The sequence below is a fragment of the Copidosoma floridanum genome, unplaced genomic scaffold, assembly GCF_036245765.1.
Source record: "Copidosoma floridanum isolate Cflo_tuat_1 unplaced genomic scaffold, Cflo_Japanese_pri ptg000029l, whole genome shotgun sequence".
NCBI lineage: Eukaryota > Metazoa > Arthropoda > Insecta > Hymenoptera > Encyrtidae > Copidosoma > Copidosoma floridanum.
Window position 1 is genome coordinate 5,294,478 of NW_028321906.1, and position 25,637 is coordinate 5,320,114.

General features: G+C 33.2%; 2 protein-coding genes across 2 annotated transcripts; one reads left to right on the forward strand and one right to left on the reverse strand.

Moving 5' to 3' along the window:
* Positions 1-4,592: 4,592 nt before the first annotated feature.
* Positions 4,593-10,433, reverse strand: LOC106641819 (uncharacterized). The gene is made up of 7 exons (XM_014356353.2): positions 9,828-10,433; positions 8,350-8,488; positions 8,042-8,263; positions 7,357-7,574; positions 6,229-6,461; positions 5,790-6,161; positions 4,593-4,900 (listed from the first exon to the last, which is right to left on the reverse strand). The coding sequence occupies exons 1-7, from the start codon at positions 10,407-10,409 to the stop codon at positions 4,642-4,644; spliced, it is 2,025 nt and encodes a 674-aa protein (XP_014211839.2). The 5' UTR covers positions 10,410-10,433; the 3' UTR covers positions 4,593-4,641.
* Positions 10,434-18,197: 7,764 nt separating this feature from the next.
* Positions 18,198-19,832, forward strand: LOC106641776 (4-vinylanisole receptor-like). The gene is made up of 6 exons (XM_023389518.2): positions 18,198-18,239; positions 18,324-18,446; positions 18,787-18,877; positions 18,966-19,108; positions 19,561-19,693; positions 19,770-19,832. The coding sequence occupies exons 2-6, from the start codon at positions 18,406-18,408 to the stop codon at positions 19,830-19,832; spliced, it is 471 nt and encodes a 156-aa protein (XP_023245286.2). The 5' UTR covers positions 18,198-18,239; positions 18,324-18,405.
* Positions 19,833-25,637: the final 5,805 nt, after the last annotated feature.

The window sequence follows — 25,637 nt, forward strand, 5'->3', positions numbered from 1 at the left end:
ATCGAGGGGGCTTCGCTCCCCCCCCTTCCCTCCACCAGGGGATCCTTCTCTGAGCTCCTGCCAGGGGCGTTGCCCCCCCTCTGGTCCCCCACGAGGGGCTGCCGCCCCTAGACCCCGCACTACCTACTTGCGAATTATTTATTTTTTACTTTAGATTCAACTATCTTTCAGTGATAGATAAATTCATTATATTAATGTTTGTTGTATTCAGCTCGTATAAATAAATAATGCAAAGTGCATAAGCATAAAATTTATTATTTAAATTATTTATTTTTAAATTTACATCGATTTTCCTCGTGATTGACTCGCACTTGTGGCTGGTGACGGTAACTCGTACGAGTCAATTACGACTCGTGCCGAAAAATCTTCTTTTCCGTACTTGTAACGTAAATAACTAAAAGCTGTTATGGCGGTAGATACTAAGACACATATATCATATCTTTTTTTTTAAAACCATTTAACAGATAAGGCAAAAATTTAATAATAGTTATTAAATCTAATACTTGAGCTTTAGCAAAAGAACTGAATTTTTTAAACATGTTTAAGTGTTTTTTATTTAATTTTCAGTCCATAACACAAGTCTTGAAAAAATACATGAAAAAATATGGAATTAATAAAAATTTTTTTTTAATATTTACAATTTTCGTACTCATGACTTTGTGGTACCATGTCAACCATGCACTGCAATGGATACGATCCCCCATGCTAATTAAAACTATAAAAGAAGTAGTAAAAAAAAAAAAAAAAATCATTTTTGTAGTGCATTCCAATATTTGCTCCAACTTTTGCATTATTACCATAAGAAACAATAAAAAAAAATTTTTTAAAAATATAACATTTTTGATTGTGAAGGCGTGAAAATAAATTTTTTGCATTCAAAGGGTGATCAAGGTTATACTTTTTTGAAATCTACATTTTTTGTCGATCACATATAAAAATGCCTTGCTTAAAAAGTGACCCGCAAAAACTGATTAAAATTTTTTTAGAACTATGTAACCTTGGGGCTGGTATAATGTTCCCTTCGATGAAATTTTCCGGATAAAAAACTGTCAGGTTGTGGCTCGAAAATAAGGCTAAAAACCACAATTGAGCCCAATTTGATGCAGACTTCTTGAGATGATGAATTGACGTGACTTCATACCTGCATACATTTTGAGAATTTATCAGGTAACGCTCGGATCACTCTCATACTGGTGTCTTACACCAAAAGTAAACGATTCGTGGATGGTTTTACTTTTTGCTCCGGTGAAAATATAGGGCACTCCTACGTGAATATATTTGTAATATTAAAAAAAATTAGAATAGTAATTAGTGAACTATTTTACCGCTGTGCCATCCAGATGTTTTATCGTTTTCTTGGTATTTTAATTATATATACTTTTCCCACAAAATCCTGATCTCGTTAGACCGTCCCGAAGCGTTTACGTTAATTGCTCTCGATAAGACGAAGAATCCAGCAACGCGGTTGTTTGAAGAAAACGTTGCGTAAAAATATCGGTGAGCGCACGCTTGGGCCAGTCGCAGTTTTCTAAGAGCAAGTGCAGGTCTGTGTGTTTTCGTCCTCCGACCTAAAAATGGCTCCTCTAAAGCCACGATTTTTTACCGCGATGCTGGCGTTGTTTTATACCTTCGTTGCAGTACTGGCAGCCTCGAGAGCCACCGAAAAGATTTGGCTTGGAAACAAAGAGCCCGGAGAGGTTCTGGTTTGTTCCAAAAAAGTGAACCTACCAGCCAAAAACGACTGCCTGCACCACAAATCGGTGGTCTGCGACGTCACCAGGTTCAAATTAATCGGAAAGAACGACTTATCGTCGATAAGGGTAACTTTTGATCAGGACAATTTCGAACGAATCGGTGGCGTGACTCTAGTCAATGGCATTTTGAAAATCCGCGTCTACGGCCACGACAGTAAGCCGCTCATCGTCGAGGTCCATGCGTACGCCAAGCCCCATTCCAAATACCACAGAGGTCGTGCCACTTTGTAAATAAAGTAAGTGGATACTCATTAAAATTTATCCCACAGATATTGGCACATGAGTCGGAATTGAAGACAATGTGGTGTTGCACTTGTGGCCAATGTGTGTCAAGTCGTTTTTTGTTCTTGTAAGAATTTCAGGGTAAACGGTCTTTATTTGGTATTCAGTAGTAACGTTACAAAGTGGTATCAAAAAGTTTTACATAGGCAATAATCCTTAAAGCAACATGTATGGTTACCTACTAAAGACCAAAAAATCCATAGTTGTCTATAGAGAACAAGAAACGACTAAATATCGACTACGAATTTCGGCTTAGTGATTAACAATAATTGTGTCTATAAATAAATAAATACGATGATAGTTACTAATAAATTATATTGTCAGATATGGCTATTGGTGTGACGCAATTGGATGGCTCCAGAAAACTGTACGAAGAGCATAATAATTATGTGGGATTACATAAAAAGAAGATTATTCACATCACTTTGGCTGTATACCGAGAAAAGAAAAAAAATACTTTGTTTTATAAATTGATGTGTTAAAGACTTTGTCGCTGTTATTACTTGGAAATTACTTACAATAAATGTATGTCAATTGTTTATGATGATTTGATCTTCATTGTAAAGTCGTACCTCTAAGACAATGATCGCAACTATAAAAACAATGTAACATCGAGTCATTCCCGCATAATTTGCAACAAGGTTTTGATTTATAATCCTTAATAATAAGATTGCAACTCCAGGTATCTGGAATTGTTGCGGATTATGGCCTCAGAACGAAAAGGAACTAATTGATTTGTTTGTCCAGACAAATTTTTTTTTCAACAGTAAGATTTCAACACATGTTAGAAGAAACGGCTCCCAAAAATGGGATCTACATACCAAGGTCGATAAAAACATATTTTATTTTATTTTTATCATCAGTCACGATATTTTTCGAGCAATTCTTTGAAACTTTTCACGGAACTTCTACATATTTTTTTTTCTACTTAAAGTTTTTTTATTGCTGTTCTAATCAGTTTCTTGGAATTTGTTCTCGCATAATGATAACCGTAACGACTAACGTACATTTTCATCATTAGCAAACACGCATCTCCTTGACGAAAAGCATAGGACTCTTATTTAACGGAAAAAAGTAAACTTATTAGAACCCAATTAAATATAATTACTAGCTGTTGGAAAAGCCAAGACGCGCCAAACTTTTATACTTATTATCACATTCACGCGGTGGGTAAAAAAAGTTTTTTTTCGTATTATTTCATCAGATACAAGCTTACTTAAAAAAAAAAAAAAAAAAATTACGCTACTGAAGAAAGTAAAAAAGCCCCAAATCTTTTGTTTCTATAGCCTTCGGCTTCACTTTGGGTGATGATGACACGGATGATCTGAGACGTTCTTTGCTTTATCGGTTTTGGTACACAATGCACTATTAATTGCCTTATCCGCCAGCCTAACATATCTAAATTTTGATATCAGTCCAATGTGCTCAAGCCAAGTATGTTGGACCAGATAAAAAAATTAGACGCTGTATAGGCATAGAAATATTTTATTAAAAATTAAAGAGTACTGTACACTGTTAGGTTCATTAGTCCGCTCGTTTCGTTAAGTGGATTTTCGGTAAGGAGATATGAGTTTATTCGTTACTTCTTAAGTGTTTTAGAAGTCGTTACAGTTATCTCTACTGTTTTCGAAGTTGAAAAATTTTAAAGAAATAGATTAAAATGATCTTAAAATACTTTAAAAAAACCTAAAAAATTATACACAAAATAGCATTCATTTTAAAAATAAATGTAAGACAGTTATTTTTAAAATAAAAAATAATTTTAATGGGGCGTAGCATGAAAGTCACTAAACTTTAAATACCTTAACTTTTTCTCAATTCCTACAAATGAGCTTTCCGCTAAATTTTGTATTACCTATAAAAATTCTACGTTTGGATGAAATGAGATACCAGCGATTCCTTAAATTATCAGTACTTAATATTTATTATTTTTTTACATTGCATATATCACTGTGTGATTTTTACACTCTCACCCTCTACCAACTATATATTATGTGTGGAGGGTGTTGAGCGTAACTCCACTTGTGGAACCCCTTATCTTAATCCTTTAGAGCTTTACCTCGTCAAAAACTAGTTAATCCCAATGCCCTCTCTTTTCCAACTAACTCTTTTGTACCTTTCATTCAATATTTATTTATTAACATTAAAATTTTATCAAGTGTCACAATGATTTAGTTCACGCGAAGTACGTCTAATACAACGAGTCATTGTGAAAAAAATCTTGTCCTCAACGAGAGTGACAAATTTCATTTTCATCATTAAAAAAATTGCAAAAAAATTCAAGTTATTATTATTTCTTTGCGTATCTTAATTTTGTTTCAGAAGTTCTGGAATTTACAGTTATTTAATGACGCAGCGAACGAATGATGAATGGATTTTTTTTTAATGTACAGGCATGCACTGGGGTGGGTGACCAAGTCGGTTAAGAAATTTTTTGCATTTTGTGTTGCAAAAAAAGATGAGACGCAGCACACCTTATCTCGAGATACCATAGGGAGTAGGAGTGACCGTAAAAATTATTAAATATAATACATGAAAATGAAGTATAAAAAAAACTTATGTAATAAAAGTTTATTGCTATTCAGAGATTCGTATATCCAAATATTTACAACGTTATGTGAGGTTCAACATTATACGTTGATATTTTCAGCATTAAAATGTTCCCATAATGTTTGTCACTTCTCAGAAAAATTCCAACACCGGAGAGCGGCGCTGGTGGGTTGGATTGCACAGAACGGATGTTTATAAAAGGCACAGTGCTTTGTCCAGCATCCATTTCCAAAGTACTCGTGGTAAAGCGCAGATACCGATTCGACGTCAAAGTAGTTTCATAATCGTTTGGGTCCTCGAAATTTATTTCAGTCCTAATAAATATGCACACGTAAACGTTTATGTGGAACAATACAATTGTTTTTAAATGATACAGTATAATAGGGACGAAAGTATCGAAAATAGTTTATACTCTTAAAGTTAATGGAAAAGTATAGCCATGATTTTTATAATGTATTTTTATTAAGTTAAATAAAACTGCAAGATTAATATACTAATGTTTATACTAGTGTCAAGTTTATACTAATGTCCATATCAAGACTGATACTTTATATACTTGATGATAAATAAATTAAAATGTAACAATACATTATTATAAGAATAATAATAAATATTGTTATTAAAAAAAGTTTCTATTTACTGAACTAAAGAGTAAAAAATAACTTTTATTACATTGAACTTACTGTGCATAGTAATTAAAATCAATTGAGTTTTTGAAACATATTTTCACACCTAAGTTTGTAAAACTTTTTTTTTTAATTTGTTTGTATACTTTTTAGTCCACGTTAAAAATCTTTGAAGCTTGTCAAAACAATACCTCATTATGCGACCATAATTATTATCATTATTATTATTATTATTATTATTATTATTATTATTATTATTATTATTATTATTATTACCCTTCGATACTCTCTGGTATATCGAGAATGCTATAAAGTAAAAGTTAATCCATCATTTTGTAATGGCAACCACATTATAGATCCAGTATGATATTAAACACACATATAATCATATTGTTTTCATGGCCAAAAGCGTATGAAAAATTTCAGCGTTATCAGATATGTATCCACAGATGGTGGAAAACATTAGCTTCTCTCAGATAAGCAGAAAGGAAACCAAATTAAATAAACGCTGATGAAAATGAAGCATCAAAAAAAGTCTCATGCACCGCCCCGAATAACAGGTTTGAAGGGGTATTACCTCTCTCGCAGAGTATCGTTATTGGAATACCACTGGCTCGACTCCGCTACTAATTTCCCAGTTGCAAAGTCAAATTCAGTCTCTCGAATTTCCAATTTCAGATAACCGTTAACCTTTTTGAATCGTACTCCCGTTACAACGCGATGTTCCCTGGGTGATTCCACGCTGTCCAGGCACAACGTTCTTTCGCTCCACGAAATCGGATGGAAGTCCTTCCCAGCCGTGACGCTTGGATCGGCTATACCGTATTCGTCCATTTCCTTCCACTGCACCGTCGATTCGTCGATCGCTCCGTTCGGCATGAGTTTTCCTTGCTGTATTTGTACGTGCATCACTTGATTTTTCCTTTGAAAACGCACTCCCACGACGACGCTGTAGTGAACAAAAAACGTTGCTACGTCACAAATATCGTATTGAAAATTGTGGTGATTACTCTTACTTGTTCAAATCCATGTTTGATGTCACTGGTCTCAAATTGAAGTAGCTGTCGTCGTTTGCCGAATTTTCACAGGTACACATGCAATGACTGCACTTGACAAGCCAACGATGCCACGTTTGTACTTTGACGAGGGTATTGTTGCAGCTATCAGTGTTATTGATTCCAACGAAGTTTTGGCCTAGCTTTTTACCTTTCACTTCAATGTATTCGTACCTTGTTTTGGAATTTTCGTTCTGCCGAACAAATTTACATTTATTGTAAAGTCGATGAAATAATTTTCATGCGATTAACAATTTTATATAACGATGTTGGAAATTTTTTTTTTAATTAATGATAAAAAAATTCAAAATAAAATGCGGAAGAAGCATAGATGTCGATTGAAAGTTACAGGGAGGAGTATATTTTGAGACTGAGAATGAGAGATGGAAAGATAAACATACAAAAACAGAATATGTAAATAATGTAATTCCTTTGCCCATAATAAAAAGAAGTTGAGGCACAATAAAGGTGTACTAATTTAGGGATATAGCGATAGAACAACTGGAAAAAAGGACAAAAAAAATTTTAAGTGGCTAAATGTTATTTAATAAAAGCATGAGATATAACTTAAAAAAATGAACAAAATAATGAACAATGAAGTGCACAATCATTAAAACACAAAAAATAAACATACATCATACACCAAAAATGTTTGCCAACTTAGATGCATCGTAAAAGGAAGATGAAAAGCGATGGCATAAAATGAAAAGAAATTGGCTTACAAGTTTTAAACTAATTTGAAATCAAATTGAACGCAAGGACTAAAAAAAGTGACAATAAAATGTGTACAGTGACAAAAACAATTAATTCTTCTGTAGAGGTTCATTTGTAAAGTAAAAAAAAAAATTCTATGAATGGAGCAAGCTTGAACGTATAAAAATTTTATAAACGGTGGGAAACAAATGTCGATGTATAGAATTACAATTATAGAATAGATAAAATAACAAATATTTTAGAATCAGTAATGCAAAAAAAAAAAAAAAAAAAAAAAGTATACATTAAAAATAGTAATTTTTTTGAGAAAAATGTGGAAAAGAGGGCAATCTATAGTAAAACATGCCTTATAAAATAGTAAATTAGTGTACATACCGAAAGACAGAGCTGTATGTCAGATTGAATTTGACTGTCACAATTCCAGAGAGTACCGTTGCACGGCGTCTGATACGCGCAAACGCCCTGATCGTAACACCCGTATAATTTCGTTTTATTGTACTGGGAGCACTTTTTCATGCAAGACTTGCGATCGTTGAGGTCGATCTCGTTCGCCACGTATTTTTGAAATACTCGCATTTTCACGAGCGATGCACCTTCAACGATTGAATCACTTTTGTAAATATACATTTACATTTTTTGTTAGCTCATTCCGTTGACCGCGAGTACCAAAAATTTGAAAAACATCAAGAATCCACGGCACGTTTTGTTGTTTTCATTTTTTACTGAAATTCGCTCTACCGCCACAATTTCCGATACTAACGTAAGTGATATTCTCATGACCGGGAAAAACATCTGTCGCGAATTTATTTGATTGTTTTAAAATTAGAAATTAATGTTAAATCAGACGTGTAGAAAATTGAAGTTTAAAAAACTTCAGGTACAAGGTATATTTAAGTACATTTCTTACAAAGAAGCCAGTGTATACGAACAAAATATCGATCGAAGCAACAATTCACACCTACTCGAACTTAAAATTTTTGACACGTGCCATGATAGTTTAAAACTCGCAACGAAATTTCCGCTGATTATTCAAAGGACTTATAAGTATAAAGTAGACCACCTTCGCGGGGCTCATCCTTATTCAAGTACTCATCGACATCGCACCTCCACATGTCCCGGGAGAGAGAAGCCATGGAGTCTTTGAAGGATTGCAAAGTTTTTCGGTTTCTGGTCACGAATTCAAACTCAATTTGCGTCATTCTCTTTACGACATCTCTGTCCCTCCACAGAGTGGGTGTCCTCTGCAAATCCAACTTATCCTCTCTGCGAAGATGGTCCAGTGCTGAAAACGAAAAAGTGTGGGAAAAACCTTTTGTTTTATTGTCACACAGTATATACTTAAATGATTGGACAGCAATAGCGATGTACCGTTGAAGAATACTTTGTAAGCTGCCAAGGAGTACTGGCTCGTCGTGTAAACTTGTGCATCGAACAACGCTATTCTTTTGATCAAGTTGAAAATCAATTGCTGCTGCGACTGCCTCAAGTGACTGGGACACACTTTTGCCTAAACGGGCATGAGTACTTGACTCTTATTATTCACCTATTCACCAAGTAAATGCAATTCATGCATCCAGATTAACTGTACTCTCTGAACTTAAAATATGATTAAAAAATCACTATTTCAAACTCTATGCTTTAAAAACGTGTTTTTTAAATATTGTGAAGTCAGAAAAACGTTTTCGAAATGTTGTTAAAATGTTTTGAGAAGTTTTGTGCTGTTGGGGAAGTATACAGTTATACAGACGAATGGTGACGATATTTTACTTTAAACTATAGTATATGTTTCGGTACTTCCAACAAAGATATTGTTTTTTTTTTTTTTTTTTTTTTTTTTTTTTTAACGAAAGTGACGGTGAAATATAGTGGGGCGAAAGTGTCAAATATTTTTGTTTCAAAACATTAACAATGATAATTAAGAAATGATTTCTGGTACTAGGTACACTAAAGTATGAAATTCTCCAAGTGACTTATTTTCATTGATCCATTCGTACGGTAAATTAGTGAAATGTCACGACTAATTTCTTGGTTGTATCTATCAAGTCCAAATAGTAAAAATTGAAGGTAGGAATAGGAATATCTTGAAACTACTATCCTCAAAATAGGAAAGTCTCGAAATTACTATTTAAGAATAGTAGTTTTGAGAACTTCCTCTTTTGAAAAGAGTAAAAACGCCAAAGTTTTCCCTATTTTCACAAGTATAAACTTGAATTTCCTGTTTTGAAAATGGTAAAAACATAAAATTTCTCTTTTGAAATGATTAAAAAGCCGAAATCCGTATTTTCACAAGTATAAACTTGAATTTCCTGTTTTGAAAATGGTAAAAACATAAAATTTCTCTTTTGAAATGATTAAAAAGCAGAAATCCGTATTTTCACAAGTATAAACTTGAATTTCCTGTTTTGAAAATGGTAAAAACGTAAAATTTCTCTTTTGAAATGATTAAAAAGCCGAAGTTTTCCCTATTTTCACAAGTATAAACTTGAATTTCCAGTTTTGAAAATGGTAAAAACGTAAAATTTCTCTTTTGAAATGATTAAAAAGCCGAAGTTTTCCCTATTTTCACAAGTATAAACTTGAATTTCCAGTTTTGAAAATGGTAAAAACGTAAAATTACTCTTTTTCAAGTTTCCTCTCGTGAAAATAGGTAAAACTTCGGCGTTTTTCCTCTTTACAAAAGAGAAAATTCTCAAAACTGCCATTCTTAAGATTTCCCTATTTTCAGAATAGTATGGTTTCGAGATATTCCTACCCTCAATTTTTTACCATTCTCACTTGAGAGTATATACTTTTGAAATGGTGGTGGATTATACATATGTTATATTTTTGGAGTGGAGATAATTAACCTGAGTCCCGTCATTGCTCATGAAACTGAGCACGCTCTCGTTGTTCTGATCAACCGCTACGGGCAAATTGTGCAATTTCCCTATGATGTCCCCGTAGGATTGGTCGCGAAACAAGTGTCGGCTGTTGCCTTCGACGAAGGGGTACAGAAAGGCGGGCAGTACGCGCAGCTCGTTCACCGGGTACTTGTGGAAGGCGTCCGAGAGCGCCCTGTCCTCGTAAAGGTCGTCCAGGGCGTACCGGAAGTCCAAGTCGCGGAACACCTCCTCGCTGAGCTGGTGAAACTCGAGGGCGGCAAGCTTCACGGAGTCCGGGGCGCGGCCGACAACTGCGGAGGTGTCGTCGACGAACGTGCCGGCTTGCGCTGTTTTTCTCCTGCGGCAGAACGCGAAGAATATTTCGGATATGCTCTTCAGCTTGTCGTTCGCTTCGGCCAAGCTCGAGTACGAGTGCGTTTTTTCGATCTCCTCCAGCATTTTTCTACTCGCGGCCAGGGCGTCTTCCGTTATGTTCAATAAGCCCTCGACTCGGTGGCCCACGGACACCAACAGCAAAACGAGCACGAGGACCTTTACGCTTGACATGATGGTGACTCGATCGACAACTCGCACGCGGATTCTGTAACAATAGTATATAGGTATTAGTGCATGCGATGCATGTGATATTCGGATGTTGCTGCGGCCTCAAAAACCTCATGACCGGTTGGACGTGTCGGACGCTCTATGTTCATTGTTTGGAATACAGAGCATGTTACAATGATACAGTTTTTTTTATTATAAAGGTGTATACCCGCTTATATATTCAGATTATAATTTGACCGAATGCGAAGTGAGTTTATCATGTCAAGAAAATAATAATAAGGAGTGATGAGGTCAAATAATAGGGAAACGTCAAATAATTTGAGTTTTTGTTTTCTATATGCATGACTGTTTTTGTAAAATTACGTATAAGTTGATAGTATAATGTTAACGAGTAACTATAGTAATGTGCGTTCATCGCGTGAAAACATTTAGATTTTTTCGTAAACTTACATGAAATTTATCGTATTATTTATTACAGTTGGAATTGATTTACATTTTGATTATGTACGTATCATTGATAAAAAGCACTTCGTAACACCAATTATGTAACTCTTTTTGTGTTCATATGACGCACAATTTTTATGAAAAATAATCACTTATTTTAATGTCAACTTCAGCATGTATGGAAGATACAGTACAGCGACCCTTGCTCTCCGGCACACAGGAAGAAACTGAGAGTAAATTCACTATCTAATCAAACATGATTCATTTCAGCTCGAGAACGTCCAAGTTTCCATGTTGTTTTGTTGCTATAACGTATATATAGCTCAACGATGTATTTGCCTAGAAATTATTTTCAAACAAGCACACAAGATAACAATACAAATGCAATTTGTAGAAAGAAAAAAATTATCATTATATATACTAATACATAGTGATTAAAGAAGAACTGCAGGTGTAAAACTTTTTTCCATTCTTGAAATTATTGTAGGTTTAATATGTTACCGCAATTGTCAAAAAAATTAATTAAAATTCTGGACGAAAGAGGATTACGTATAAAAATGAATGAAGTAATAATAAATTTGGTACCTGATGGTACATGTCACCTGGACAAGTACCAGATCCGAGGGACTCCTTGTGCTTGCCTTCAACCTAAACGTGCAAAACTTCATCAACCATTTCAACATCAGTCGTGAGAACCATTTTTTAGTTCTTCAATAAAAATACAATTGTTGATATGTACATGTATTGTGATCTAAAATTTCAACGAAAAAAAAAATGAGATACACGAAAAACTTGTCATTTTTAATTTTTTTATATTCATAAAAAGACTAAATTGTGTTTTGGTGTTAAAAAAGAAGCATCATATCTCTATTCGTATCTAATAAATGCACAACATAGAACATACCAAGATCATGGGTATGTGATATACATTGGGTTCGAAATTTGTTTTACTCCAGAAAAAGACGATTTGTGCATTATGCCCTTATTTCTTCGTTAAAAACAAAGGGTACTCCTGTGGTGCAATCGTACTTAAAATACATCAAAGAAATGACAACATACACAAAGCCTAGTACCGATAAGTCAAAGCAAAGTAGGATGAAGAGAACAGTACAACTTTCTGACACACTTTCTCTTATCTGCAAACTGGACGGCTCATATACGTACATGCTAAATTTCAAATGGTGATTACGTAATCATTGTGACCGCAATCTCGTTTAAGTTATTAACAAAAATGCAAAAACAAAAAAAAAAGAACATATAATCGATTAAATAAAAAATAATAATGAATCCTCGTAGGAGTACGTCACTGTTACACCGAATCGTTTCCAAAACTTTTTTTCTGCACAATGTAAAATGGCACTCTTGTTTTCTCCCTCACATTTAAATAACTGTTTTATTCACCTTTTAATAAGGTCCATTTTTGTGAGACTGTACGGAAGCCAGCTTCCGCCGTTGCATATAATTTATGACGTTTACAGTGTGAAAAATATATGTCTACATAAAGAAGTTTCTACTACTGACATACAAGAGTTCCCATATACGTATAGGCATATTAACGGCTGTTTTTTTCATTTTTACGTAGCTTCATAAGCTCGTGCATCCACCAAAATTATTGAACGCAAAGCGAATATTTAAAATTTCTTGTTCAGGTCACAACAAAGCCTAGAAAAACCGCAGACACGTAAAAAGTTACCCAAAACTATAGTTTCATCACGCGAACACAACTTTCTTTCTTCGTGGCAGCCCAATTGCAAATCCTAATTTAGCATCAGAACGTTAAAATAAACGTAGTTTCTCATTTATATAGCGATCAATTTCTAAATTCTTCGTGAAGCTGTTCATAAGTTTTTTTCTCGCGAGCAAATTCTATGTCTTTATATTTTATTAGTAGATACGTAAATCACAATTAATGGACAACTGAGTAACATGTAATTTTTTCTTTGTCCCCAATTTGTGAGAATCGATCCATGGGCTTGACGGACGGTTGGGCGATGTGTATCAATACGTAATATCACAACATCATTATTTGAATTTACTACAAACAAATTGAGGACATTCGTGTAGGCTATAATAATAATTGAACGAGATAGAATATATTGCATTACTTGAAGTATAGATGCCAAAAATGTGTTAAGAATAAAATCGATAAGTTTGGGCAACGGGTTGCGAGATGCATCCATTAAAAATTATAACAAATATTATTTTGTAAAAAGGAACTCACTTTAATTTCCGACATTAGATATGAATTTTGATACAATTTTACAAAGTTTTTCTGTAAATATAAAATAACGTAATTTTTTGATGTATAAAAATAATTTTTACTTAGTCAATGGGAATACTACCAAATCAATAAACTCTAATTGGCTATTTCATAAATGAATGGATATTTTCGGGGTCGCAGAAGGGTCATCATTCAAATATTATAAATATTTCAATGCAGTGTAGACTATGGTATGAAAAATTTATGGCCCAAATTGAGAATAAAAAAATATTTGTACTTTTACAACCCGCAGAACAAAAACCTGCTAACGATAGCTTATGACCTACCACATCAGCATTATTTTAATAAAATATTTAATTGATGAATTTTTCACTCTTCCAATCATTTATGCAACGTTTGCACTACTATTCGTAGTACAATTTCTGTACATTCGATCACTTGCAAAGTAAAGTTCTTTACAAAAGACGCCTCGCACTTTAAGCTGTTCGACTCAATAAGATCGAAAAATGGATTTATTAACTAATCCTTACTATAAATTAAACTTTAAATTTTTAAAATATGTTGGTTTGGTAACTAGGGATAACAATGCAAAAACTGTTTTAAAAAGAATAATAACCATAACTTATGTAACGAGCATATTGATAGCTCTAGTTAGTAGTTTTTATCAGAAAATGTACATATCAAAAATGCATTTTATATTGTTTTTGAGCATTTGAATACAGATTCAGTGCTACAATACAATTTTTCTAAATACAAAAATCACATGACACCTACATAGCATATAAAATAAGACATTCGTTGTGTCTACAGAGTCATTGTCACTATGTAATTATGTCACTACGTATAAATAGTCTATATATATTTTGTAGAACGAATTTTGGTCTCATTGCGCATGTTACGTTACGTTACGTATCCACTTTAACGTGTATTTCGATTATCTCAAAAAGTTGACAACCATTTAAGGTTTCATGTTCAAAAGATTACATGGAAAAATAATTAAGCCATAGTTATTGTGCTAAAAATTAAAAAAAATATATATATCAGTTTTTTACGTGTTTTTATTGACATTTTAGGTCCATGTCAAAAGCTTTACATTTCGAAATGAAACTTTTGATTGTTTGAGTAAAATCAAGCGGATCAGTAAAGACAAGGGGATGCATAACGTTGGTAGATAATTAAAACTTTTTACAGGCTATCAGATTTGTAGAAGAATGGGGTCATCACATTGATATATGCTTTGAAATCAGCAGTTTCTCAATATATTTTTTGGGGACCCTTTTTAAATACAGTTTGTTCTTACTCAACAAAAAAAAGGTACGTTATAATTAATTTTGCACCATCGTTGCACCAAAATTGCATGTGTAATTATCAAAGCACCTTGTAACATATTTTTCCATAATTTGTCTATAAAGTCGACAAATATTTAATAATTCAGAAAAATGACAACACAAAATGCGTACATTGTATATTAAAATTGACACTCAATGTCCAAGATGTTACAAAACTAATTGTAAATTTTAGATAGTAAGTATATGTTTAGAATATATTAATGTATATTTTCTTCAACTGCTTATTTAATGAGTAAAAAAAATCATTATATTTTTAAAATCTCAGTAGACTTATGATGCACTCATTTCTATTTGATTAAACTAAAAACCTAAACATAACGATAAAATAACTGAAGAAACTCTGTATTACACTTATATTATGTACTTGAAACAAAAATTATCAGAATTTAAATAGAATCAATGACGTGAAAACCAAACCATAAATGTTACGGTTTGGCCTATAATGTTAGAGCTTGTCTAAACAATACATTTTTAGTATCACTCACTGAAGTGAGAATAATTGGTTTGTTAGCTCAGACAAAAGTTAAACAAAACCTTTCATTTTTTTATTATAATTATTTGAGTGTAATCTTAAGCTAATATATTAAATCATTCAATAAATTAATCTTAATCGATACGAAAGATTGATAAATACATTATCTTTGATAATATTTCAATTTTATTTTACTTTTTCTTTGTTTAACTAAATGTAGATGGACTATTTAATTGAAGAAACTTCAAGTCATTGGAGGACTTTTGACGTTAGCGAACTACAGATTTTACGCAAACATGGAAATTATGGACGGATCTTAACGATTGCATACGCAGGTAATATTAACATTATTACATTGGTAATTTTTCCAAGCTCACACGAACTGCCGACGGTCGAAATATTGACACTTACGTCTTTTTTCTCACGTTATACATATCTTAATAAGACTCCTCCATGCAACGTTTTTTACGCACTGTAGTAAAAATCAGAAATTATTTTACCATAGTGGTCACACAGTAACCCACACGTGTTTGAATAGGTTAGGTGCGCTTAAGGAAACCCAAGAAACGTAGACTTCTAACGTCCATCTTAAAGAAATCACGTGCGACGTTGACAAGGGTAGGCAGGCTGTCAGAGGCGGGAGCAGTGCAGGTCTCCAAAAAGCGGAACCATGAATTTATACCAAGCCATCTAAACAATAAATCGAATAAATAACCAATCACCTGAGCTCCCAAAATCACGCGACCCAATAGACTCAAAACAAAATAAACGAGAAGAAGCAAGTTAACAATTTGTTGATTTTTATGGATAAACAAATAACTGCATAAATATACATTAGTAGTTTGTCTACTGATAATATTGTTACGTACGATATCATATAGAGCTATGCATCCGTGCGTCCCTCCTTATAGTTTGGGCTCTAAAGGATAGAAGAGCAGGGAAGATAAGGAGATAGGAGCTGAGAGTGAGGAACAGTCGGAGAACACCTTAGTCCGGGAGCCAGGGTACTTTTCGTAGCCGATGGAGGTCTATGGTTGCACCAAAGTTTTTTTTATGTATTTTGATGCACTGAATCCGATTTTCGAAGGTGCTTGGCTGTAAAGTTGGCCGATTAATTGTTATAAACATTTTTTATAAACAAATAAGAAATTTTCATTTTTTTGACATAAAAAAATTTTTTTTAGATTCTTTGGCCAATTTTAAGACAAAAAGTATTCTTGTCATTTTTTCGTAAAACCCTTCGTTTACGAGTAAAAAATTCACGAAGTTTCGAAAAACAGGGTTTTTCACGAAATTCGACCATACGTTGCACATTTATTAATGCATATTTTTTAATCCAACACGGCTTAAAACTTTCGTATAATATAGTACTACAATAATATGGAATGAGCAATGTATGATTTGAATTGGATTTTTATCTAGCAATGCCTCATCGTTAGGTCTATTGCGCGCTTACGCGGTAAGTATGTACTGAAGACCACGCATGAGAGTTCATTATGTTTATTTATAAAGAGCTGCATTTAAACTTTCTTCCGATATTTTCACTCCTTATTTAAATGTCTAAGGATGCACATCATAAAAATTGTTAGGTAGCATATTGTTAAACAATTTGTTTAAACAAAATTTTTTTTTTATTTTTGAAAAAAATTTTTTTTTATTTATCTATCATGTTTTTAGCAACAAGAATCTAATAAATGCATAAATAATTCCCAATAACCCAAATATCTGCGTTATCTACAATTTGTACATTTTACAACATGAAGCATTTAGGTGACATATTAACTTAAATTAACTGAATTCTTAGTCTCAGTTTATCATTTGCATTGCATAAACTTGTTTTACTACTTACCCTTTTTCCTTTTTACAGTAGAATATCGGAAGAAAGTTTAAATGCAGCTCTTTATAAATAAACATAATGAACTCTCATGCGTGGTCTCCAGTACATACTTACCGCGTAAGCGCGCAATAGACCTAACGATGAGGCATTGCTAGATAAAAATCCAATTCAAATCATACATTGCTCATTCCATATTATTGTAGTACTATATTATACGAAAGTTTTAAGCCGTGTTGGATTAAAAAATATGCATTAATAAATGTGCAACGTATGGTCGAATTTCGTGAAAAACCCTGTTTTTCGAAACTTCGTGAATTTTTTACTCGTAAACGAAGGGTTTTACGAAAAAATGACAAGAATACTTTTTGTCTTAAAATTGGCCAAAGAATCTAAAAAAAATTTTTTTATGTCAAAAAAATGAAAATTTCTTATTTGTTTATAAAAAATGTTTATAACAATTAATCGGCCAACTTTACAGCCAAGCACCTTCGAAAATCGGATTCAGTGCATCAAAATACATAAAAAAAACTTTGGTGCAACCATAGACCTCCATCGGCTACGAAAAGTACCCTGGCTCCCGGACTACCTAGCAAGAAGAGAGTCGGTCGAGAGTAAAGGGTATACTTAGGTCCTTGGCTTCGAACGGTTAAGCTCAGGGCACCTCTTCTCTCGTTTTGATATTCATAAAGTACTTGATCCTAACTCCTTGTAGTTATTTCGTTAGCAATCCCAGGCCATAGAACCCCACGTAACAATTTGGTAAATTACATGGTTTTTCTACCAAGTAATGTCAATTTTCATTTGCAAATTCACGTAGAAAATTTTAATAAAAAGTTAATTAGTTATTATATTAATTAATGTTTATTTCATTACTTTGCAACCATACAAAATAAGTCCATAACCCAAGCTCTCAAAACCCAATGACCCAATAACATGAGAAAACTAATGAATTATTATTTATTCATTTATCAATAATTAATTGCATGGATACATTTTTAGTCCATTCACAGATATATTTACTCCCGGGATAATTCAAAAAATAAAATGAATGAATAAGTATAGGAGAAGAGGGATTGAACCACGGTTGTGTTGGTACACGCGAAAATCTTGTTTATCCCACATAATGAAAAAAAAAACTTGCGTTTCGCAGACATGATAGAACATACAAACACTAAGACATGCTTATAAATTTTACTCGACAGTACTTTTACTACTTCATTGATTGAAGATATTCATTTTTTTTTACAGTTATACTGTACTCCACTGCAGTCATTTTCTTTGTCGAACCACTAATACCTTCTATTCTTGATTTTATAAATCCTCTTGACAAAATAAGAGCAAAACGACTTCACTATCCCATCGAAGTGTTCATCGACAGGAAAAAATATTACGTCGAACTCACTGTGTACAATACGTTTGCTCTTTTTCTTGCTATGCAAGTGCACATAACGTTTGACACATTCATACTACAATTAACCCAACACTTGTGCGCACTGTTTGTCATTGTTCAGTAAGTGTAAAACTTTTGTGGCTACATAATTTTTTTTTTTTTCATAACAATAAGCTGGCATTAAACATTTTTCAACACTTTCAGGTATAGGATAAACGCCGCGACAAAAGCAAGTGTTGATCATAATAATGAAAATAAAAATGATAACGATAGTACAACTTACAAAATGATAACTCAGGCCATCATTTTACATAAAACAACGTTCAGGTAATGTTACAATGCATAAAAAAACCTTAGGGGAACACTATTTTTCCTACCGAGGTTGCATAAAACGTCCAAATGTCACGAAAAACGCCCAAGGTTGAAAAAAAAAATTAATTATGATAACTATTGTACAGTACATTCTGACAGAAACGTGTTTTCCAAGTTACCTATTTACTGCCTATTTGCTTGAAAAATAATTATGACATAGCTATTGTGCGTCCCATCAGAGCACAGTGGCAAGGGACCCTTGGGTGTTGCTTACAACCAGAAACTCGTTATCATTTGTCCCACGAGTCCTCTAAAATTGTGAATTTGTATAAATGTAGTAACAAATATTTTTCAGCTATCACGAGCTTCTGGACGATTCTTACAAAATTGGATTGATTTGCTTGTTGATTTTAAACATGACGGTAATTACTGTGGTGGCAGTATGCGTGAGTACGAAACATAATGGCTTTTAGATTAAGAGTACCTGTATCAAGTAAACAACAAAAGTCTTGAGGGAAAATGGATTTTCTTTAGGTTCCGATTTTCATGCTCAATGAAAATGTGACTATGGTTTTAAGAACTATAGCCCTGTACATTGTGGCCTTGGTACATCTTTGGTTCTACATGGAACTTAGCCAAAAAGTCTGTGATAGCAGTTTGCAAGTACAAAATACTGCGTGAGTGGATTCCTCACTTTTTTTAATGTTAAATCATTTTCCCGTTTATCATTTGTGACAGTATACACATTTACATACACGTATGAATAATGGAGCTACTATTTGTACTGTGGGTTTTGTGATTTGTTCGAAAATTTGTGATTTTTCGAACTACCGAAAAAAAAAAATTTTTGCCAGTATTAAATATTTACAACTTCTGATTTACTTGTTTTTTTTTTTATTATGTTTTAAAAATAATATAATTACTTTACTTTAATTGGCAAAATAAGTGAATCAGAAATTTAATAAACTCAAAAATTGTAACAAAAAATTTTCGACCTTAACGTTTATTTTCTAATCACAAAGCGATTACTTCGTTTACGAAATTATCATCCAATTATTAAATTTATTTTTATTCAAAAAGACTTTTTATACAACGCGTGACATTTCATTGGACTTATTTAAATTTCTAGTTTCCATAGCGATTGGTACCACACATCACCGAAAGTCAAACAATGTCTTCAAATAATGATGTGGCGAAGTTTAAGACCATGCACGTTGACCGCTGGAAAATGGATAGCTTTCAATAGAGAAAATTTTGGGAAAGTACGAATTTATTAAAAAGTTTATGAAAAAAAGTACAAGCAAATCATACATAAATGAAATTCTTTATTGTTTACAGCTTGTTAAAACTTCAATCTCTTATGCAGCAATGATTCATTCCGTTAATGAAGTAAAAAGTTAGATAAATATATGAAAATTCTCAACTATTTTTCGTATACACTTGTAATTAGCCAAATTCAATTGCACTTGAAACGAACTAATGTCACACTGATGTGTAGTAAATAATAATAAATAATAATAACTTCAAAAAAATTAAGTAATGACTACAAATAAAATGTATTGACTGAATTTGAACAATAACTTTGTTTCTCTTTTTCTAATGTGTGCAGTCTATTTTGGAATTTTATTACGCTGCACTTTGGTATCAGTCGCAGACAAACGAATGGATTAATGTTTGTAAGAAACGTCGATTTATTTTATTTCTTTTGTAATAAATTGTAATCATGATTACTTTCAATCACTATTTATGTTTATCTTTTATTTTATTTTCAGCTACTAATTCCGCATCTAAAAAATGAAAGGTGTGGAGAGCTCTACTCTAAACCCGGCCTTTGTCGCCACCCCCCAATCATTAAGTTGAAAATAATAAGCGCCAATTAACTAGAAAACCGATACATTGTTTTCTCATACAATAGTTTTTTTTCCATTTAAAATCGAAGTAACACATGTGTAATTCATTTTTTCTTTCACTGTTCCTAAGACTCCACATATTTTTAGTTACTATTATTATTGTTATTATTATTATTATTATTACTATTATTATTTATTGTTATTATTATCATTGCTTTTATTTTTATTATTCTATATCACTTGCAATAGTTTGAAAATCGTAAATACCGTAACGGTATAGATATATATTTAGTAAGTACTTAGATTATTTTATAATTGTACGTACTATTTAATGTATTCGACTATATTAAATAGTTGGAATTCGAGTACTTAGTTCCAAATGAAGGAATTGAAATTCAATTCAATTCAATTCACATCATGTGAATTTGTACGATATTATTTGTTAAAATCATTACACTGAACATCAAGCAACACCAAGCCATTTTCTTACTTTCGACAGTCCTGATAACCAAAAATTTGTTTTGTTTTCAAGAGATAAAATGTATAATGAAGTTATTATGAAGCCATTGACGCATCAGCGGTTAATAAATTATTCCTAGCGCTAAAGCTACGCACTACTTAAAATTTAATTTTCATTACATAAGAACACTTTTGTTTCTTAGTAGCTTAGCTCAATTGCGAACCCTCGTTAATTTGTACAATGTTGTAATTAATGTAATTTAATTAATTAAGAATTTTTTTCTCATTTTTGTATTACAGTTCTACCTGAAAAGACACGAAAATCTCATTCCGCAGGCAACTAAATCATACGTTATTTTTTCTTCGATTTTATTTTCCGGGAATTGATTAAGTATGTAGCTGATAGACAGTTGCACGATACATATACGTATGTAATATAACAATACCATTATTGCAATGCGATGTAATACAGAATAAGGTGATCGATACAGACTAGTAATAATACTCATTTAGACACAGAAAATATGAAGCTTCGGTTCAAATTGGAAGATGGTATTATGGAATATAATTACCTAATTAATTTTATTTCATGGTAGAGTGACTTTATGAGTATGAATTTAAATTATGTATTACAAGTTCTTGCTTTGCATTGCAGCTAAATAGCACTGTTAGTTGTGAGATGTATTCATTAAAAAATAATAATTGTAAATATGCATACAATCTCAAGGAACAATTGGATAGGAATCTCAATATCGAATAAAATTATCATATAACCTTATTTTTTTTAATCAAGGTAATTCCTCTTTAAAAAAAAAAAAACATTACTAATTTTAATTTAACTAAATCAACAAAAACAGGACTAGCTTTTTCCAGTCCTAGAAATGCTAGTTATTTCACTCTACACACCAGCCTTCTTACATTGACTTTTCCCATTTGAAAGTGTTCAGTTTAGTAGAAGTACGATAAAACAGTTGGTGCACTATAAATTAGGTTATTCTAACAACTCTTATCAACAAAATCACAGTAACCTTTATAAAAGAGAGAAATTTAAACTATGTACTTCAAACGTTTACTTGAACTCGCTTAGTTTCATAGTGCAAGACCCTTTTTTTAAAAAAGCTCCAAGTAACACTTCAAACCACTTCAAAACTTCAACATCTTTGTACGACCCTGTCAAATGGTGTTGACTCGTCAAGGGTAAAGTTTCATATAAATTGTTTAGATGTAGATTTGTATGTACCTAATAGCAAATCCTCAGTTCAAGTCTAATCGTGACATCGGAAAAAATGACGATCAATGACACGTTGAGGAAAATAATTCTTTACAGTTATCACAAGTTCAATAAGGACACCCTGAATCACAACTTTTACCGACCAAACTCTGCGTAATGGCAACAAAATAAGATGAACCTTATTGATGTCTACAATACAGTTAATAATCAAGGAGAAAGCTAGCTTTGGAGAATTCGAGAATATATAGAAGACATGACGATACCCACACTAATTAATCTTGGTTAGTAATGAGGAATAGTTAATTGTAACCCCTATTTAAAATGACATCACGTAGGAGAGGCTGTAACTTAGTTGGTTGGGAGCCAATCTGAGGTACGGCTGTTCTCTAGTGGGACGAGGATTCGATTACCGAATAGGATGACTTCAAAAGATGAATCTGGCTGGGATTTGTTGTCAAGCCTCACGTCTGTAAGGTCGAATGAGGGTGGAAATAGGTAGGGGTTTAAAAGGGTTAGGATTAGGGATTAGTCGAGGACTTAGGATCAATCAACAACCTCCACATAGAGGTAATATAGAGGGTGATGGTAAAAATCATTCCAGTAAACTTTAAGGTTGAAAAAATACGACTTATTTAGTAATTTAAAAAAAAAACCTTGTTATTGAATTGAAAAAAAAATGTGTTTGGAGGAATTATTCCACATGGGAAAAACCATTCGGGTAATTTTCCTCGTGTTGAAACTTTTGAAACACCATACCTGGAAACTATTATCAATACTTCAAAATGTTAAGAAGATTTATGAGCTAGAACTTCGGAAGCATCTAAACATCATCTTCGATCTTTCGAAACATATGGGCGCTGCTTCTACGGGGAACTTTTCACCTAAAAAAACCCACGAGGAATACTGCCCAGTAATTTTTTCCACGTGACCTTGGCTGAGGTATGAAATGACGGATAACTTATTAGAAAACAATAAAATTAACCAAACGATCGCAAAGGAAACTTTTGGTTTCTACATGCCAAACCTTATATGTTTTACCTCTATAAAAATGTATAGCCTCTTAACTTAAGTTACGCGTGCCAAGGGAGGATTAGTTAACAAAGGGTGCTGTTACACCTGCTACAAAATGCATCATAAAATACCATGGAAATGAGAGAGAAACCTGAGGATTAAGTCTTATGCGGTGTCGAACATTTCGTAATGAACGTCACTTGGTTTAATATAATATTTTGACTTAATCAAAAAGACCTCATAGGTCGTCCTATAAGGTTCTTTCGAGATTCAGTTCGATACGTCAAGCCTTCGATTTCTGTCTTGTTAGTTTTATTACCTCGATTCATTATGCCACATTAAATATTACTTGTAAATGTAATCGATGGAAACTTTTGAGATACCCTTGGCATGGTAAGCCTTAAGTATACCACAACAACCTACTAAGAAAGAGTTATGAGGACACAGCTCAAGGGTTCGATTCCCGGTCGGGGCACTCAGATTTTTTCTGATGGTCTTTTCCGGAATCCAATTCATGACACCGACTTAGGATCAAGGATTACTTTTAAATGAAAAAAAAAAGGAAATAAAAGTTAAAAAGAATTGTGATGTGTTCTCGAAATCCGGTCATGCGTGATCGGGGAGATGAGATAGATAAGATGTAAGAAAACAGCGGATAAGTACATAAAAATGTAAATGACAAGCGAAAAATAAAAGTGATTATAATATGTAAAAAGGATATGATACCACGAATAAATATTATTGTATGTAAAAAGAGTAAAAGGTTATAAGGGCATGTGGAAAAAAACCATGGAAGCTCAGACCCTCAGACCTTGAGACTCAGGGATCAGAAACCTTTTTGTTTCAGTATGTGTGGCGATATCTATTAATGCTTTTGCTATGTCACACGTTACAGTCACAATCTATTTGTCTCACATCACTCAAATGTACACATGTCAGCTCTGCTCTGATTGGGGATTCCCCGCTTTGCATAAGTAACCCGTTCGTGTTTAGGTTGCAACACCAACGATAATCAACAATCAATCCTTCAGATCATAAGGATGATTCCTTACTTGCTCCCGTGATGAGTAAGTACAAAGGTTTTTTTTTTTTTTTTTTTTTTTTATTCTTAATTCAATCAAAAGCAACACTTTTGCTCCCGTTCCTGTAAAAAATTACTCAATTTACAATTGAAATATTATATTACAGCTGGGCACGCTATAAAAGTAAGCGTCGATGCTTCTGATCTGCAAACTAATTTTAAGAGCAAACTAAATAAATGATTATGTTGAGTTCCTATTTACTATTGTTTACTGACAAACCATTTAAACTTCACATGGTAGTAGGTAAATAGAATTAGTTAAATTTTAGACCAACAAAGCGGTTCCACTTTAAAAAATACAAACCGCAGCGCAGGTTACGGAATTAGATGGTGTCGGTAAAGTGGAGGTCTGCAATAGTCTGCAGAATCCCCTAAAAACTATAGCTTATATATAAGTAAGCTTATTAAAAATAAAATTTCTTACAGGCAATGACAATCATTCATCGAATTTCAAGGAGACAGGAGGCAACGATATCATTGACGAAAATCATATGATACTCTTAATGTTATACGCATCGGGATCCACTTTAACTGTTAATGGTAAAATTAATTTTTTGTTAACATATCCGAAAATACGTACGGCTTATCGATATATGCCAGGTAATACAATATGTCTGTGGTAATACAATATTTGCCGTACAAAGAGGATAATACTTGCTAGCCGAAAAACCATCAGATGCAATATATATAGGTACTTGGAATATTTGTTTCGTTTGGAGAAAGCGCGTATACTTACTTTACTTGAACCTGGACATTGTAGGAGTTGTAGATCTTGCCCGTTTGCGTTAACATAATATGTTTTGCATGGACCAACATACCAGAGCTATAATTATATATAATAATCTTTTTGACGCGCATTCAGTCGAACGACTCGAATGTCAGCACACTCGGAATTTAGGACTCTCATTACGCTATTTATGTTACATCTCATGTTAATTATGGTAAAGATGGGAATGAACGATGTAAAAGTAAATTCTGAAACCGAATATTCACAGCAGAAGATAAATGGTATATCCTATAGGCAAGGTCATTACCCCATCATCTTCTAGGTACTTAGCTATATAAAGCGTTCTTAGTGAACAATGTGAACATGATAACTTTTCTTTCTTGTTTACTGTAGGCCGAGTTGTCTACTGGTAAGTTTACTCATTAGACTCATTAGGTGACTAGAGGAAACGAAGAAGAAGAAGAGGGCGTTACATCATGAAGTAGAAGTGTGTGGTGTGTGGTACTTAATATATCTTAGGACGACCGGACGACGATGACAACGATCACCTGTCCGTCCTCACGTTGTCCACGATTCGTGCACCCGTGGTTCATGCCATCTCTTTTTGATAAAGGGAAATGCGGAGTCAGCGGAGTCAGCGGAGTGCGGATGGACGCGAACGCAAATTAAGTTTATTGAAGTTAAAACTTTAAAAGTTGCAGCGGTCTTACAGCAGCGCTCACTAACTGCCATTGATCGCTCAGTATACAGAAGCCAATACTTATACCTACGCCCATCCATTGTCAGCTCTGATGTTGGTGTGAGAGAAAATAGATACATTATTCAGTTAAAACCGTTTATCGTACAG